Source organism: Oncorhynchus keta, chromosome 3, assembly GCF_023373465.1.
Source record: "Oncorhynchus keta strain PuntledgeMale-10-30-2019 chromosome 3, Oket_V2, whole genome shotgun sequence".
In the NCBI taxonomy this organism is placed as follows: domain Eukaryota; kingdom Metazoa; phylum Chordata; class Actinopteri; order Salmoniformes; family Salmonidae; genus Oncorhynchus; species Oncorhynchus keta.
The window spans coordinates 26,556,899-26,575,888 of record NC_068423.1 but is presented as its reverse complement, the minus strand read 5'-3'; the positions used below and the strand labels follow the sequence as shown (position 1 = coordinate 26,575,888).

Genomic DNA, 18,990 nt, shown 5'->3' with positions numbered 1-18,990 from the left:
CCGACATTAACCCGACCCCAACACTAACCCCGACATTAAACCCAACCCGACACTAACCCGACCCGACACTAACCCCCGACCCGACACTAATACCAACCCCGACACTAACCCCGACCTCGACACTAACCCGACCCGACACTAATACCAACCCCGACACTAATACCATCCCCGACACTAATACCAACCCCGACACTAACCCCGACCCGACACTAACCCCAACCCCGACATTAACCCCCAACCCGACATTAACCTCAACCCCGACATTAACCCCGACACTAACCCCAACCCCGACATTAACCCCGACCCGACACTAACCCGACACTAAACCCAACCCGACATTAACCCGACACTAACCCCAACCCCGACATTAACCCGACCCCGACACTAACCTCGACACTAACCCCGACACTAACCTCGACACTAACCCGACACTAACCCGACATTAACCCCGACCCGACACTAACCCCAGCCCCGACATTAACCCCAACCCCGACACTAACCCCAACCCCGACGCTGACACCAACCCGGCTGACCCCAACCCGACGCTGACACCAACCCCGACGCCCGACACCAACCCGGCCCGACACCACCCCGGACTCGACCCACCCCGCCGCCCGACACCAACCCCGACGCCGACACCAACCCGGACGCCGACACCAACCCCGACGCTGACACCAACCCGACACTGACACCAACCCCGACGCTGACACCAACCCCGACGCTGACACCAACCCCGACATTAACACCAACCCCGACACCAACCCGACACCAACCCGACGCTGACACCAACCCCGACACGGACACCAACCCACGCTGACACCAACCCCGACCACGGACACCAACCCGGCTGACACCAACCCAGCTCGACACCAACCCCGAGCTGACCCCAACCCCGACGCTGACACCGACGCCGACACCAACCCGACGCCGACACCAACCCGACGCTGACACCAACCCCGACGCTGACCCCAACCCGACGCTGACACCAACCCGACGCTGACACCAACCCGACACTGACACCAACCCCGGCGCTGACACCAACCCCGACGCTGACACCAACCCCCGACATTAACACCAGCCCCTTGACCAACCCCGACGCCGACACCAACCCCGACGCCGACACCAACCCGACACCAACCCGACGCCGACACCAGCCCGACGCCGACACCAGCCCGGCTGACCCCAACCCCGCTGACACCAACCCCGACTGACCCCAACCCGACGCTGACACCAGCCCCCGACGCTGACACCAACCCCGACACTGACCCCAACCGCTGACACCAACCCGGCTGACACCAACCCGCGCCGACACCAACCCCGGCCGACCCAGCCGACGCTGACCCCAACCCCCTGAGCTGACACCAACCCGACACCAACCCCGCCGACCCCAACCCCGACGCTGCCGCCCAACCAGCCCGACACCAACCCCGACGCCGACACCAACCCTGACACCACACCAACCCCGACACCAACCCCGACACCAACCCGACACCAACCCACGCTGACACCAACCCCGACCACGGACACCAACCCGACACCAACCCGGCGCGACACCAACCCGACGCGACACCAACCCCCGCTGACACCAACCCCGACATTAACACCAACCCCGACACCAACACCAACCCCGACACCAACACCAACCCGGCGCCGACACCAACCCGACGCTGACGCGCGACACCAACCCCGACGCCGACACCAACCCCGACGCGACACCAACCCGGCTGACACCAACCCCGACGCTGACCCCAACCCCGACGCTGACACCTCCCCGACATTAACACCAACCCGACGCCGACATCAACCCGACATTAACACCAACCCCGACGCCTTTGACACCAACCCGACACTAACCCCAACACTAACCCGACACTAACCCCATTCCCGACACTAACCCAACCGACACTAACCCCAACCCGACACTAATACTAACCCCGACACTAATACCATCCCGACACTAACCCGACACTAACCCCATCCCCGACACTAACCCCGACCCGACACTAATACCAACCCCGACACTAACCCCGACCCGACACTAACCCCGACCTCGACACCTCCCGACCCGACACTAATACCATCCCCGACACTAATACCATCCCCGACACTAATACCAACCCCGACACTAACCCCAACCCCGACACTAACCCCAACCCGACACTAACCCCAACCCCGACATTAACCCCGACCCCGACATTAACCCCAACCCGACATTAACCCCGACACTAACCCCAACCCGACATTAACCCCAACCCCGACATTAACCCCGACACTAACCCCAACCCCGACATTAACCCGACCCCAACACTAACCCCGACATTAAACCCAACCCCGACACTAACCCCGACCCCGACACTAACCCCGACCCGACACTAATACCAACCCCGACACTAACCCGACCTCGACACTAACCCCGACCCCGACACTAATACCAACCCCGACACTAATACCATCCCGACACTAATACCAACCCCGACACTAACCCCGACCCGACAATAACCCCAACCCGACATTAACCCCAACCCGACATTAACCTCAACCCCGACATTAACCCGACACTAACCCCAACCCGACATTAACCCGACCCGACACTAACCCCGACACTAAACCCAACCCCGACATTAACCCCCGACACTAACCCCAACCCCGACATTAACCCCGACCCCGACACTAACCTCGACACTAACCCCGACACTAACCTCGACACTAACCCGACACTAACCCCGACATTAACCCGACCCGACACTAACCCCAACCCCGACATTAACCCCAACCCCGACACTAACCCCAACCCCGACGCTGACACCAACCCGACGCTGACCCCAACCCGACGCTGACACCAACCCCGGCCGCCGACACCAACCCCAGCCGCGACACCAACCCCGGCCGCGACACCAACCCCGACGCCGACACCAGCCCCGACGCGACACCAACCCGGACCGACACCAACCCGGCTGACACCAAGCCCCGACACTGACACCAACCCGGCTGACACCAACCCCGCTGACACCAACCCCGACATTAACACCAACCCCGACACCAACCCCGACACCAACCCCGACGCTGACACCAACCCCGACACGGACACCAACCCGACGCTGACACCAACCCCGACACGGACACCAACCCGACGCTGACACCAACCCGACGCCGACACCAACCCCGACGCTGACCCCAACCCGGCTGACACCGGCCCGACACCAACCCGACGCCCGACACCAACCCGGCGCTGACACCAACCCGACGCTGACCCCAACCCCGGCTGACACCAACCCCGACGCTGACACCAACCCCGACACTGACACCAACCCCGACGCTGACACCAACCCGACTGACACCAACCCCGACATTAACACCAACCCGACACCAACCCCCGACGCCGACACCAACCCCGGCCCGACACCAACCCCGACACCAACCCCGACGCCGACACCAACCCCGCGCGACACCAGCCCGGCGCTGACCCCAACCCCGACGCTGACACCAGCCCGCGCTGACCCCAACCCCGACGCTGACACCAACCCCGACGCTGACACCAACCCCGACACTGACACCACCCCACGCTGACACCAACCCCGACATTAACACCAACCCCGACACCAACCCGACGCTGACACCAACCCGACGCTGACACCAGCCCCGACATTAACACCAACCCCAACACCAACCCCGCTGACACCAACCCCGACACGGACACCAACCCCGACGCTGACACCAACCCGACGCCGACACCAACCCCCGACACCAACCCCGACGCCGACACCAACCCCGACGCTGACACCAACCCCGACACCACGCTGACACCAACCCCCGACACGGACACCAACCCCGACACCAACCCCGACGCCCGACACCAACCCCGACGCCGACACCAGCCCCGACGCTGACCCCAACCCCGCTGACACCAACCCGACGCCGACACCAACCCCGGACCCCGCGCGACACCAACCCCGACGCCCGACACCAACCCCGACGCCGACACCACCCCGATGCCGACACCAAGCCCCCGCTGACCCCAACCCCGACGCTGACACCACCCCGCTGACACCAACCCCGACACTGACACCAACCCGACGCTGACACCACCCCGACGCTGACACCAATCCCGACACCAACACCGACGCTGACACCAACCCGACGCTGACCCCAACCCGATATTAACCCCAACCCGACGCTGACACCAACCCCGACACCAACACCGGCGCTGACCCCAACCCCGATATTAACCCCAACCCGACGCTGACACCAACCCCGACGCTGACACCAACCCCCACGCTGACACCAACCCCGCTGACACCAACCCCGGCGCTGACACCAACCCCCGACGCTGACACCAACCCCAACACTGACACCAACCCCGACGCTGACACCAACCCCGACATTAACACCAACCCCGGACGCCGACACCAACCCCGACATTAACACCAACCCGGCCTTGACACCAACCCCGACATTAACACCAACCCCGGCCGCCGACACCAACCCCGACACTAACCCCAACACTAACCCCATTCCCGACACTAACCCGACCCGACACTAACCCCAACCCCGACACTAATACTAACCCCGACACTAATACCATCCCCGACACTAACCCCGACACTAACCCCATCCCCGACACTAACCCCGACCCCGACACTAATACCAACCCCGACACTAACCCCAACCCGACCCCGACACTAACCCGACCTCGACACTAACCCCGACCCGACACTAATACCATCCCGACACTAATACCATCCCCGACACTAATACCAACCCCGACACTAACCCCAACCCCGACACTAACCCCAACCCCGACACTAACCCCAACCCCGACATTAACCCGACCCGACATTAACCCCAACCCCGACATTAACCCCGACACTAACCCCAACCCGACATTAACCCCAACCCCGACATTAACCCCGACACTAACCCCAACCCCGACATTAACCCCGACCCGACACTAACCCCGACATTAAACCCAACCCTGACACTAACCCCGACCCGACACTAACCCCGACCCCGACACTAATACCAACCCCGACACTAACCCCGACCTCGACACTAACCCCGACCCGACACTAATACCAACCCCGACACTAATACCATCCCGACACTAATACCAACCCCGACACTAACCCGACCCGACACTAACCCCAACCCCGACATTAACCCCAACCCGACATTAACCCCAACCCGACATTAACCCCGACACTAACCCCAACCCCGACATTAACCCCGACCCGACACTAACCCGACACTAAACCCAACCCCGACATTAACCCCGACACTAACCCCAACCCCGACATTAACCCCGACACTAACCTCGACACTAACCCCGACACTAACCCCAACCCCGACATTAACCCCGACACTAACCTCGACACTAACCCCGACACTAACCCGACATTAACCCGACACTAACCCCAACCCCGACATTAACCCCAACCCCGACACTAACCCCAACCCCGACACTGACACCAACCCCGACACTAACCCCAACCCCAACACTAACCCCAACCCCGACACTAACCTGAACCCCGACACTAACCCCGACCCCGACATTAACCCCAACCCGACATTAACCTCGACACTAACCCCAACCCCGACATTAACCCCAACCCCGACATTAACCCCGACACTAACCCCAACCCCGACATTAACCCCAACCCGACACTAACCCCGACACTAACCCCAACCCCGACATTAACCCCGACACTAACCCCAACCCCGACATTAACCCCAACCCCGACATTAACCCCAACCCCGACATTAAACCCAATCCCGACACTAACCCCGACACTGACACCAACCCCGACACTAACCCCAACCCCGACACTAACCCCAACCCCGACACTAACACCAACCCCGACACTAACCCCAACCCCGACACTAACCCCGACACTAACCCCAACCCCGACACTAACCCCAACCCCGACACCAACCCGACACTAACCCCAACCCCGACACTAACCCCAACCCGACACTAACCCCAACCCCGACACTAACCCCAACCCCGACACTAACCCCGACCCTGACACTAACCCCGACACTAACCCCAACCCCGACACTAACCCCAACCCCGACACTAACCCCAACCCCGACACTAACCCCAACCCCGACACTAACCCTGACCCCCGACACTAACCCGACCCCGACACTAACCCGACCCCGACACTAACCCCGACACTAACACCGACCCCGACACTAACCCCAACCCCGACACTAACCCCAACCCCGACACTAACTCCAACCCCGACACTAACTCCAACCCGACACTAACCCCAACCCGACACTAACCCCAACCCCGACCCGACACTAACCCCAACCCCGACATCAACCCCGACACTGACCCCGACACTAACCCCGACACTAACCCCAACCCCGACACTAACCCGACCCGACACTGACACCAACCCCGACACTAACCCCGACACTGACACCAACCCCGACACTGACACCAACCCTGACACTAACCCCGACCCCGACACTAACCCCAACCCCGACACTAACCCGACACTGACACCAACCCCGACACTGACACCAACCCCGACACTAACCCCGACCCCGACACTAACCCCGACCCCGACACTAATACCAACCCCGACACTAACCCCGACCTCGACACTAACCCCGACCCCGACACTAATACCAACCCCGACACTAATACCATCCCCGACACTAATACCAACCCCGACACTAACCCCGACCCCGACACTAACCCCAACCCCGACATTAACCCCAACCCCGACATTAACCCCAACCCGACATTAACCCCGACACTAATACCAACCCCGACACTAACCCCAACACTAACCCCAACCCCGACACTAACCCCAACCCCGACACCAACCCCGACACTAACACCAACCCCGACACTAACACCAACCCCGACACTAATACCAACCCAGACACTAACCCCAACCCCGACACTAACCCCACCCCCAACATTAACCCCAACCCCGACACTAACCCCATCCCCGACACTAACCCCGACACTAACCCGAACCCCGACACTAACACCAACCCCGACACCAACCCCAACACTAACCCCAACCCCAACATTAACCCCGACACTAACCCCAACCCCGACATTAACCCCGACACCAACCCGACACTAACCCCAACACTAACCCCAACCCCGACACTAACCCCGACACTAACCCCAACACTAACCCCAACCCCGACACTAACCCCGACACTAACCCCGACACTAACCCCAACCCCGACACTAACCCCGACACTAACCCCGACACTAACCCCGACACCAACCCTAGGCAGGAACAGAAGTCAGGCTGGCATGTTAGCACACAGACAGACACAGGCATGCACACATTAACATACATTAACATGCCTTCACAAAATGTACCCTGTCATGGTTTTATAATCTGGATTGAAACGTCATGACAAAAAATGAGCAATTGTAGAAGGAATTCACACATTTCTCATATTATTCTCTCCCCCAGGTGGAGTTAGATCTGAAACGCCTGAGGGACCCCCTCCAGCTCCAACTTCCTGTCCAGCAACTCACCGCCGCCAGCAAAGATTGATGGGAAGAGTGATGTCCTCCTCTGCTTTCTTCATCTCTCCCTCCACTCCTCCATCCTTCCTTTCCTTACCCTCCTCCATCCCTCCTTTCCTTACGCTCCTCCATCCCTCCTTTCCTTGCCCTCCTCCCCTTACCCTCCATCCCTCCTCCCCTTACCCTCCTCCATCCCTCCTCCCCTTACCCTCCTCCATCCCTCCTTTCCTTACCCTCCTCCGCTCCTCCTTCCCTCCTTTCCTTGCCCTCCTCCTCTTACCCTCCTCCCCTCCTCCATCCCTCATTTCCTTGCCCTCCTCCATCCCTCCATCCCTCCTTTCCTTACCCTCCTCCGCTCCTCCTTCCCTCCTTTCCTTTCCCTCCTCCCCTTACCCTCCTCCATCCCTAATTTCCTTGCCCTCCTCCCCTTACCCTCCTCCCCTCCTCCATCCCTCCTTTCCTTACCCTCCTCCATCCCTCCTTACCCCCCTCCTCTCTCTCCATCCGTCCACCTTTACTCCTCTTTGTTAACAAACCCTTGCCTTTAGCGACCGACCGCGGGAGTTTTTTTGTTGTTTTTTTTACATTTTCTCCTTTTTTAATTTCTCTGACTTGAATAACTCAAATGATAAAGTAAACCCATCTGTAGAGGAGGTTTAGAAGAACAGAAACTTGAATAACTCAAATGATAAAGTAAACCCATCTGTAGAGGAGGTTTAGAAGAACAGAAACTGAATCAAATTGTGTCTGGGGGTGGAGATTATGATGAAACTGGGTGCTATGGATATGCAACAGGACTTCAGCACAGCCTGCAGGAAGTTCTAGGGGACGTACAGGAAGTGACACGCTGCAGTGTGAGGAGTTACAGCGGAGGTGTAGGGGACGGCGGCAGACAAATGGACACGTCTATAAGTGTGTGTGGTGATATCCCGGGACTTCAACCCCAAGCCACTTATAGGTTGCTATATCTATGTGTTAGCTAGGCCCACAGTGCAGCATTCAAACACACACACACCACTCCTGTGGGGCCTCGGGACGTCTGTGTCCCATGAATATCCTCTAGCTGGGAACCTCTTGCTCCACCCCCTTGACCTTTAACCTCAGCCCTCTGACCTCTGCATGCACGGAGGACATGGCTGTGATTGGACAAGGGTTCCTGTGACCCTCTAGGTGAACGTTGACCTTGGCCGACCCCTCTTGTCTCGTCTGATTGGCTGTGGCCAACCCTGCCCCGCCTGTAACCAGTTCCCGCCCTCTCTGCCTGACGGACAGCTACCCACGGAGCATATTGCTATGATGACAAGGACCTTTTATCAGGCGCCTTTCAGATTGTCACAGCCTTTACAGGAAGTGGATAGACGGAGTTGAGGTCAGGTGACCACACCTCACTTCTTATTCCTGTTGTTGACTTCCTATCGACTTCCTGTTTCCTGTAACATGCTGCGCCGGGATTGGAGGATAGTACTTCCGATAACAACATCACTGTGTGTTCCAGTATTCCCAGGGGTTTTATTTTAGAAGCTATATTTGTTATGAGAAACAATATACTAATAATATACAATCAATCCCAATGAAGATAGAGGAGGTTTAGATCATTCAGTGGGGGGAGGAGCTCTCTCTTTAACATCCTATCTCAGTAATATAGTAATATAGTAATGTCTCAACCATACAGGACCCCCGTATCAATAGGTTTTCCCCACTTCTTCTCTCACACACTGTTCTCATTGTACTACCAGCAATATAACCCACCAAGGCTTCATAGACAAACACCCATCATCCACAAACAAGAGTTCTGAGATTGATTTCTGGCCGAGAGATTCCGCGTGCCACTCACATATCCTACAATTCCTTCCAACTACACTATAACTCATATCAGCCAAGAGAACATTGTAGAACCCTCACTAACAGCTGTGATGTACCCCTGTAGAACCCTCACTAACAGCTGCGATGTACCTCTGTAGAACCCTCACTAACAGCTGTGATGTACCCCTGTAGAACCCTCACTAACAGCTGTGATGTACCCCCGTAGAACCCTCACTAACAGCTGTGATGTACCCCCGTAGAACCCTCACTAACAGCTGTGATGTACCCCTGTAGAACCCTCACTAACAGCTGTGATGTACCCCTGTAGAACCCTCACTAACAGCTGTGATGTACCCCTGTAGAACCCTCACTAACAGCTGTGATGTACCCCTGTAGAACCCTCACTAACAGCTGTGATGTACCCCTGTAGAACCCTCACCAACAGTTGTGATGTACCCCCGTAGAACCCTCACTAACAGCTGTGGCCAGACTGTGTACCATTTCTGAATATGCTCACCTCTTCACACCAACCTAATTGTGAGGATATAAAAAAAGAGACATACTAACTGTGTGTGTGTGTGTGTGTGTGTGTGTGTGTGTGTGTGTGTGTGTGTGTGTGTGTGTGTGTGTGTGTGTGTGTGTGTGTGTGTGTGTGTGTGTGTGAGACAGTCAGACACAGACAGGCATGCTGTAGATTGCAGGTTGTTCAACGATAAGTCTTCTTCGTCTGTATGTGAGGTTTTGTAGGACATCATTTAAGCCAAGGAACATATAGAGGATCATAAAACACACACACACACACACACACACACACACACACACATAATACTGATTCATTGTTGCTGCAAAAGTAAAGCCATTTTCTTAACTTTTACAGGGAATGTCTCAGATCGGACGTGCTTTTTTTCCCCCATTTGTGACAATAACAAATAAGTATAATTGATTTGTTCTTAAAACATTTTTTTTTAATTGGTCTTGGCTTCAGACAGCATTCAACACAACGCATATTTCAATGACATGATATCAATGGTTCAAATGTGAACCAAAACATGTCCAAATTATGAAACATTTTACTTCTGGGTTTTGTAAAAGGTCTCTCCTGTCACCCTCCATATGACCTATGACCTATGACCGACTTAATCATTCGATCGCCTCAATCAATCAATCAATAACCTGTCATTAAAAACCCGGAGCTGCAAATACGGCTAAAGAAGTATAAACTGTATGTGCTTGAGGTTCATTCACGCAAACAAGGCTGTTCCGTCCAAAGTTCTCTCCTCCCACTGCTCCTAGTAGCTGTTCCAAGTAACTGCCCCCCTCCCCCTGGCAGACAGAGAACGCGGATGCTACAGGATGGTAGAATCAGTGGAATACACACGTTAATGTGTAGTAGGAGCATTATTGACATTGTTGTTGTTACTCTCGATACATACGATCAAACCCTGGTTAACGTTCTGCTGGTTGATAAAACAAAGCCATATCTATGTTGTTACGTCAGTTGTGGGGATTGGCTTGGGGGTAGATCTATTCTGTTAATTAGAGGGGGTAGATCTATTCTGTTAATTAGAAGGGGTAGATCTATTCTGTTAATTAGAAGGGGTAGATCTATTCTGTTAATTAGAGGGGTAGATCTATTCTGTTTATTAGAGGGGTAGATCTATTCTGTTAATTAGAGGGGTAGATCTATTCTGTTTATTAGAGGGGTAGATCTATTCTGTTAATTAGAAGGGGTAGATCTATTCTGTTAATTAGAAGGGGTAGATCTATTCTGTTAATTAGAAGGGGTAGATCTATTCTGTTAATTAGAGGGGGTAGATCTATTCTGTTAATTAGAAGGGGTAGATCTATTCTGTTAATTAGAAGGGGTAGATCTATTCTGTTAATTAGAAGGGGTAGATCTATTCTGTTAATTAGAAGGGGTAGATCTATTCTGTTAATTAGAAGGGGTAGATCTATTCTGTTAATTAGAAGGGGTAGATCTATTCTGTTAATTAGAAGGGGTAGATCTATTCTGTTAATTAGAGGGGGTAGATCTATTCTGTTTATTAGAGGGGGTAGATCTATTCTGTTAATTAGAGGGGGTAGATCTATTCTGTTAATTGGAGGGGGTAGGCCTCTTCTGTTAATTGGAGGGGGTAGATCTCTTCTGTTAATTGGAGGGGGTAGATCTCTTCTGTTAATTGGAGGGGGTAGGCCTCTTCTGTTAATTGGAGGGGGTAGGCCTCTTCTGTTAATTGGAGGGGGTAGATCTCTTCTGTTAATTGGAGGGGGTATGCCTCTTCTGTTAATTGGAGGGGGTAGGCCTCTTCTGTTAATTAGAGGGGGTAGATCTCTTCTGTTAATTGGAGGGGGTAGATCTCTTCTGTTAATTAGAGGGGGTAGGCCACTTCTGTTAATTGGAGGGGGTAGGCCACTTCTGTTAATTGGAGGGGGTAGGCCACTTCTGTTAATTGGAGGGGGTAGGCCACTTCTGTTAATTGGAGGGGGTAGATCTCTTCTGTTAATTGGAGGGGGTAGGCCTCTTCTGTTAATTGGAGGGGGTAGATCTCTTCTGTTAATTGGAGGGGGTAGGCCACTTCTGTTAATTGGAGGGGGTAGGCCACTTCTGTTAATTGGAGGGGGTAGGCCACTTCTGTTAATTGGAGGGGGTAGATCTCTTCTGTTAATTGGAGGGGGTAGGCCTCTTCTGTTAATTGGAGGGGGTAGATCTCTTCTGTTAATTGGAGGGGGTAGATCTCTTCTGTTAATTGGAGGGGGTAGATCTCTTCTGTTAATTGGAGGGGGTAGGCCTCTTCTGTTAATTGGAGGGGGTAGATCTCTTCTGTTAATTGGAGGGGGTAGATCTCTTATGTTAATTGGAGGGGGTAGGCCTCTTCTGTTAATTGTAGGTGTGTGTGTGTGTGTGTGTGTGTGTGTGTGTGTGTGTGTGTGTGTGTGTGTGTGTGTGTGTGTGTGTGTGTGTGTGTGTGTGTGTGTGTGTGTGCGTTCTCCACGGAACGTGGTGCCTTTGTGGGACAGACAGTTTCAAGCAGTAAGGGAAACATACCTAGACAGATATTTCTATTCTCAGAGGATTGGAATCATCATATTGGAAGAGACCTTCATCGTCAAATGTCTATGACCGAACCATTTGTACCATCAGTATAGGTCTATTCATGCTGAGTAAGCTATGTTCAGCAAACTGGTACTCTACAATTTAATGAACAGAGATAGACTCTGAGAATGGGGATGAGGTAAGCAAAATGTGTGTGTGTGAGAGAGCAAGGTGTGTGTCTGTGTGTGTGAGAGGGAGTGTGTGTGTGTGGGAGGGAGGGAGGTGTGTGTGTGAGAGGGAGTGAGGTGTGTGTGTGTATACGTACAGGAGGCCAAGAGCAGAGCAACACATCTATGAATCGTCTCCTCCTCAATCGCTCAGATCGATAAATCAACTCACCTCTCACACCCACCTGACCTCGATCACCTAGCTCAAAATCTTTATTTTCCACAACTGCACACGCTAGCAGAGATAGAGTAAGAGAGACACATAAGCACACACACACACAGACGAGCTGGTTACACACACACACACAGACGAGCTGGTTACACACACCTCTACATACATCAGAGACTCCTCCTCTTTTTCATCTTAATACCATCCATCTTTAACTTCCTTATTCTTTTAAAAACCTAAATATATCAAATATAGGAACTTTATTATAAAGCGGGTGTTGCATGAATGTAATGTTTACATGGGAAATTATGTTGAAAATAAAGAAAACTAAAAGATGATTTAATTAACATGAATATTGCAAAGATAGTTTAAAAGAACGTTGTTTGTAGAGATTCCTAGTAAATGGGCATGGGACAGGGCTATCTCTCTGTCGTTAGAATCTGCCCTGCCAAATCTGGCTCCAACCCAGCCTCTGCACCTCCCTCTCCTCCCCCATTCCTCCTTCTCTGCCTGTCTGCCCCTCTCCTCTCCCATTCCTCCTTCTCTGCCTGTCTGCCCCTCTCCTCTCCCATTCCTCCTTCTCTGCCTGTCTGCCCCTCTCCTCTCCCATTCCTCCTTCTCTGCCTGTCTGCCCCTCTCCTCCCCCATTCCTCCTTCTCTGCCTGTCTGCCCCTCTCCTCCCCCATTCCTCCTTCTCTGCCTGTCTGCCCCTCTCCTCCCCCATTCCTCCTTCTCTGCCTGTCTGCCCCTCTCCTCCCCCATTCCTCCTTCTCTGCCTGTCTGCCCCTCTCCTCTCCCATTCCTCCTTCTCTGCCTGTCTGCCCCTCTCCTCCCCATTCCTCCTTCTCTGCCTGTCTGCCCCTCTCCTCCCCCATTCCTCCTTCTCTGCCTGTCTGCCCCTCTCCTCTCCCCCAGTATAGATCTGCACCTAGTGTTCTGAGATCTAATAACAATTGAGGGTCGTGTTCATTAGGAAACTGAAACTGAAAACGTTGTGCAACGGAAATCAAAAATGAACTTTTTCTTATTGGTCAAGTCCAAGGTATTCCCTCCCTGTTTCAGTCCGTTTTCTTCTGTTTGGTGCCTAATGAACATGACCCAGCCCAGGGCAGGTAGACTGCAATTCCCATGCCGCCATCCCCCTGGCGCTATGCCACCATGCCGCCATCCCCCTGGCGCTATGCCACCATGCCGCCATCCCCCTGGCGCTATGCCGCCATCCCCCTGGCGCTATGCCACCATGCCGCCATCCCCCTGGCGCTATGCCGCCATCGCCCTGGCGCTATGCCACCATGCCGCCACCATGCCGCCATCCCCCTGGCGCTATGCCACCATGCCCCTGGCGCTATGCCACCATGCCGCCATCGCCCTGGCGCTATGCCACCATGCCGCCACCATGCCGCCATCCCCCTGGCGCTATGCCACCATGCCGCCATCGCCCTGGCGCTATGCCACCATGCCGCCATCCCCCTGGCGCTATGCCACCATGCCGCCACCATGCCGCCATCCCCCTGGCGCTATGCCGCCACCATGCCGCCATCCCCCTGGCGCTATGCCACCATGCCGCCACCATGCCGCCATCCCCCTGGCGCTATGCCACCATGCCACCACTATGCCATCTTTGGTCCATCTAAGGAAATGTCAAAGTTGTCCGCCATCTTGTGCGCAACCCTTGACCTGCTTCCTGTAACCCCAACATCACTCACTCCCGTCCCAGATCAGAGACAAAATGGTGGCACACTCCCCACTTTCCCTCTCAGTCCCCATACTCATCTGTCCCCCCCCCCACTCTGTTCATTGTGTCTTATCCTTCTTTTCGTTCTCTCCCCAGTCACATTTATTCCGTTTTTGAAAACGTGTGCGTTGTTGTTTTTGAATCTTCATCCTATTTTGTGTGCACTTAAAAAAATAAACGATTTGGGGAAAAAACAAACAAAAGATGTTTAAAAATGCATAAAGAAGACAATTAGGATTGAAATGATCTGTTTTTGTTTCTTCATTCAAACCTCTTATTGTCTTGTCTTTTTTTTCCATTCACATCGGATGCTCTGTTGGCAAAAAAAAAAATATGAAAATGTAAAATCCTGTATCATTTATGAAATATGTATAAAAGAGAAATGTAATTCAGTTATCAATAAAATCCTTATCCAGTTTTTGGAAACCAATTGTTCACTGCTGATTTGTGTGTGTGCAGTATCAAACTGTTGTAGTCCAGGCTAATTTCACCTTGTACAACGTTCAATGTAGAATATGAACACTGGGAGTCTGGTCCCAGATCTGTTTGTTTCTTGACTTCATTGTCATTTCAAATATGTTTCCCGTGACAATTCCATGAGCAGATATAGCCTGGTGCCCAGGTTGGAACACTGGCGCCCAGGTTGGAACACTGGCGCCCAGGTTGGAACACTGGCGCCCAGGATGGAACACTGGCGCCCAGGTTGGAACACTGGCGCCCAGGATGGAACACTGGCGCCCAGGTTGGAACACTGGCGCCCAGGATGGAACACTGGCGCCCAGGTTGGAACCCTGGCGCCCAGGTTGGAACACTGGCGCCCAGGTTGGAACACTGGCGCCCAGGTTGGAACACTGGCGCCCAGGATGGAACACTGGCGCCCAGGTTGGAACACTGGCGCCCAGGATGGAACACTGGCGCCCAGGTTGGAACACTGGCGCCCAGGTTGGAACCCTGGCGCTCAGGTTGGAACACTGGCGCCCAGGTTGGAACACTGGCGCCCAGGTTGGAACACTGGCGCCCAGGTTGGAACACTGGCGCCCAGGTTGGAACACTGGCGCCCAGGTTGGAACACTAGCGCTCAGGTTGGAACACTGGCGCCCAGGTTGGAACACTGGCGCCCAGGTTGGAACCCTGGCGCTCAGGTTGGAACACTGGCGCCCAGGTTGGAACACTGGCGCCCAGGTTGGAACACTGGCGCCCAGGTTGGAACACTTTCCCAGGGGGAAAAAATAAGAATAGATTAAAGGCACATTTTTCATTCCACGTCCAGCGCTGGTTGGTTGTTGTGTGGGAAATTGTCAAAGTCTCCAACCACCCAAGTCATAGACTGTTCTCTCTGCTACTGCATTATCACCCTAGTCATAGACTGTTCTCTCTGCTACTACATTATCACCCTAGTCATAGACTGTTCTCTCTGCTACTACATTATCACCTGTTCTCTCTGCTACTACATTATCACCATAGTCATAGACTGTTCTCTCTGCTACTACATTATCACCATAGTCATAGACTGTTCTCTCTGCTACTACATTATCACCCTAGTCATAGACTGTTCTCTCTGCTACTACATTATCACCTGTTCTCTCTGCTACTACATTATCACCATAGTCATAGACTGTTCTCTCTGCTACTACATTATCACCATAGTCATAGACTGTTCTCTCTGCTACTACATTATCACCCTAGTCATAGACTGTTCTCTCTGCTTCCGCACGGCAAGCGGTACCTGAGCATCACGTCTGACACCAGCAGGCTCCTGGACAGCTTCTATCCCCCATGCCGTAAGACTGCTAAATACCTAACAAAATGGCTACACAGTCGCCCAGTCTGAGTTGACCCTTGTATTCTCTCTGCACACTCACATGGCCCTACACACTGTCACTCCCAACACACTCACATGGCCCAACACACTGTCACTCCAACACACTCACATGACCCAACACACTCACATGGCCCAACACACTGTCACTCCAACACACCAACATAATATAATAATAATATATGCCATTTAGCAGACGCTTTTATCCATTTAGCAGACGCTTTTATCCAAAGCGACTTACAGTCATGTGTGCATACATTCCATACATATGGGTGGTCCCGGGGATCGAACCCACTACCCTGGCGTTACAAGCGCCATGCTCTACCAACTGAGCTACAGAAGGACCACATGGCCCTACACACTGTCACTCCAACACACCAACATGGCCCTACACACTGTCACTCCAACACACTCACATGGCCCTACACACTGTCACTCCCAAGACACTCACATGGCCCTACACACTGTCACTCCCGACACACTGTCACTCCCAACACACTCACATGACCCAACACACTCACATGGCCCTACACACTCACTCCAACATGGCCCAACACACTGACATGGCCCTACACACTGTCACTCCAACACACCAACATGGCCCAACACACTGACATGGCCCTACACACTGTCACTCCAACACACTCACATGGCCCTACACACTGTCACTCCAACACACCAACATGGCCCAACACACTGACATGGCCCTACACACTGTCACTCCAACACACTCACATGACCCAACACACTCACATGGCCCTACACACTGTCACTCCCAACACACTCACGTGACCCAACACACTGTCACTCCAACACACTCACATGGCCCTACACACTGTCACTCCCGACACACTGTCACTCCAACACACTCACATGGCCCAACACACTGTCACTTCAACACACTCACATGGCCCTACACACTGTCACTCCCAACACACTGTCACTACAACACAACTACATGGCCCAACACACTGTCACTACAACACACCTACATGGCCCAACACACTGACATGGCCCTACACACTGTCACTCCAACACACTCACATGGCCCAACACACTGTCACTCCAACACACCCACATGGCCCTACACACTGTCACTCCAACACACTCACATGGCCCTACACACTGTCACTCCCAACACACTCACATGGCCCTACACACTGTCACTCCAACACACTCACATGGCCCTACACACTGTCACTTCCAACACACTGTCACTTCAACACTCTGTCACTCTAACACACTGTCACTCCAACACACTGACACTACGACACACTCACATGGCCCAACACACTGTCACTCCAACACACTGTCACTTCAACACACTGTCACTACAACACACTGACACTACAACACACTGACACTACAACACACTGACACTACAACACACTGTCACTCCAACACACTGTCACTCCAACACACTGTCACTCCAACACACTGACACTCCAACACACTGTCACTCCAACACACTGACACTCCAACACACTGTCACTCTAACACACTGTCACTCCAACACACTGTCACTCCAACACACTGACACTGCAACACACTGTCACTCCAACACACTGTCACTCCCAACACACTGACACTACAACACACTGACACTACAACACACTGTCACTCCAACACACTGTCACTCCAACACACTGTCACTCCCAACACACTGTCACTCCAACACACTGTCACTTCAACACTCTGTCACTCTAACACACTGTCACTCCAACACTCTGACACTACAACACACTGTCACTCCAACACACTGTCACTCCAACACACTGTCACTCCAACACACTGTCACTCCAACACACTGTCACTCCGACACACTGTCACTCCGACACACTGTCACTCCGACACACTGTCACTCCAACACACTGTCACTCCGACACACTGTCACTCCAACACACTGTCACTCCAACACACTGTCACTCCCAACACACTCCCATGGCCCTACACACTGTCACTCCAACACTCTGTCACTCCAACACACTGTCACTCCAACACACTGTCACTCCAACACACTGTCACTCCCAACACACTGTCACTCCGACACACTGTCACTCCAACACACTGTCACTCCAACACACTGTCACTCCGACACACTGTCACTCCGACACACTGTCACTCCAACACACTGTCACTCCGACACACTGTCACTCCAACACACTGTCACTCCAACACACTGTCACTCCCAACACACTCCCATGGCCCTACACACTGTCACTCCAACACAATGTCACTCCAACATACTGTCACTCCAACACACTGTCACTCCGACACACTGTCACTCCAACACACTGTCACTCCAACACACTGTCACTCCAACACACTGTCACTCCAACACACTGTCACTCCAACACACTGTCACTCCAACACACTGTCACTCCAACACACTGTCACTCCGACACACTGTCACTCCAACACACTGTCACTCCAACACACTGTCACTCCAACACACTGTCACTCCCAACACACTCACATGACCCAACACACTCACATGGCCCTACACACTGTCACTCCCAACACACTCACATGACCCAACACACTGTCACTCCAACACACTCACATGGCCCTACACACTGTCACTCCCGACACACTGTCACTCCAACACACTCACATGGCCCAACACACTGTCACTTCAACACACTCACATGGCCCTACACACTGTCACTCCCAACACACTGTCACTACAACACAAC

General features: G+C 53.5%; 1 protein-coding gene across 1 annotated transcript in view; it reads left to right on the top strand.

Moving 5' to 3' along the window:
* Window positions 1–10,683, top strand: part of mcu (mitochondrial calcium uniporter) — a 159,809-nt gene extending 149,126 nt beyond the window's left edge. Inside the window, exon 9 of the mRNA XM_052494758.1 lies at window positions 7,452–10,683. Within this exon, the coding sequence (XP_052350718.1) occupies window positions 7,452–7,535 (84 nt within the window). The 3' untranslated portion in view covers window positions 7,536–10,683. The remainder of the gene's footprint in view (window positions 1–7,451) is intronic.
* The last annotated feature ends 8,307 nt before the right edge of the window (window positions 10,684–18,990 follow it).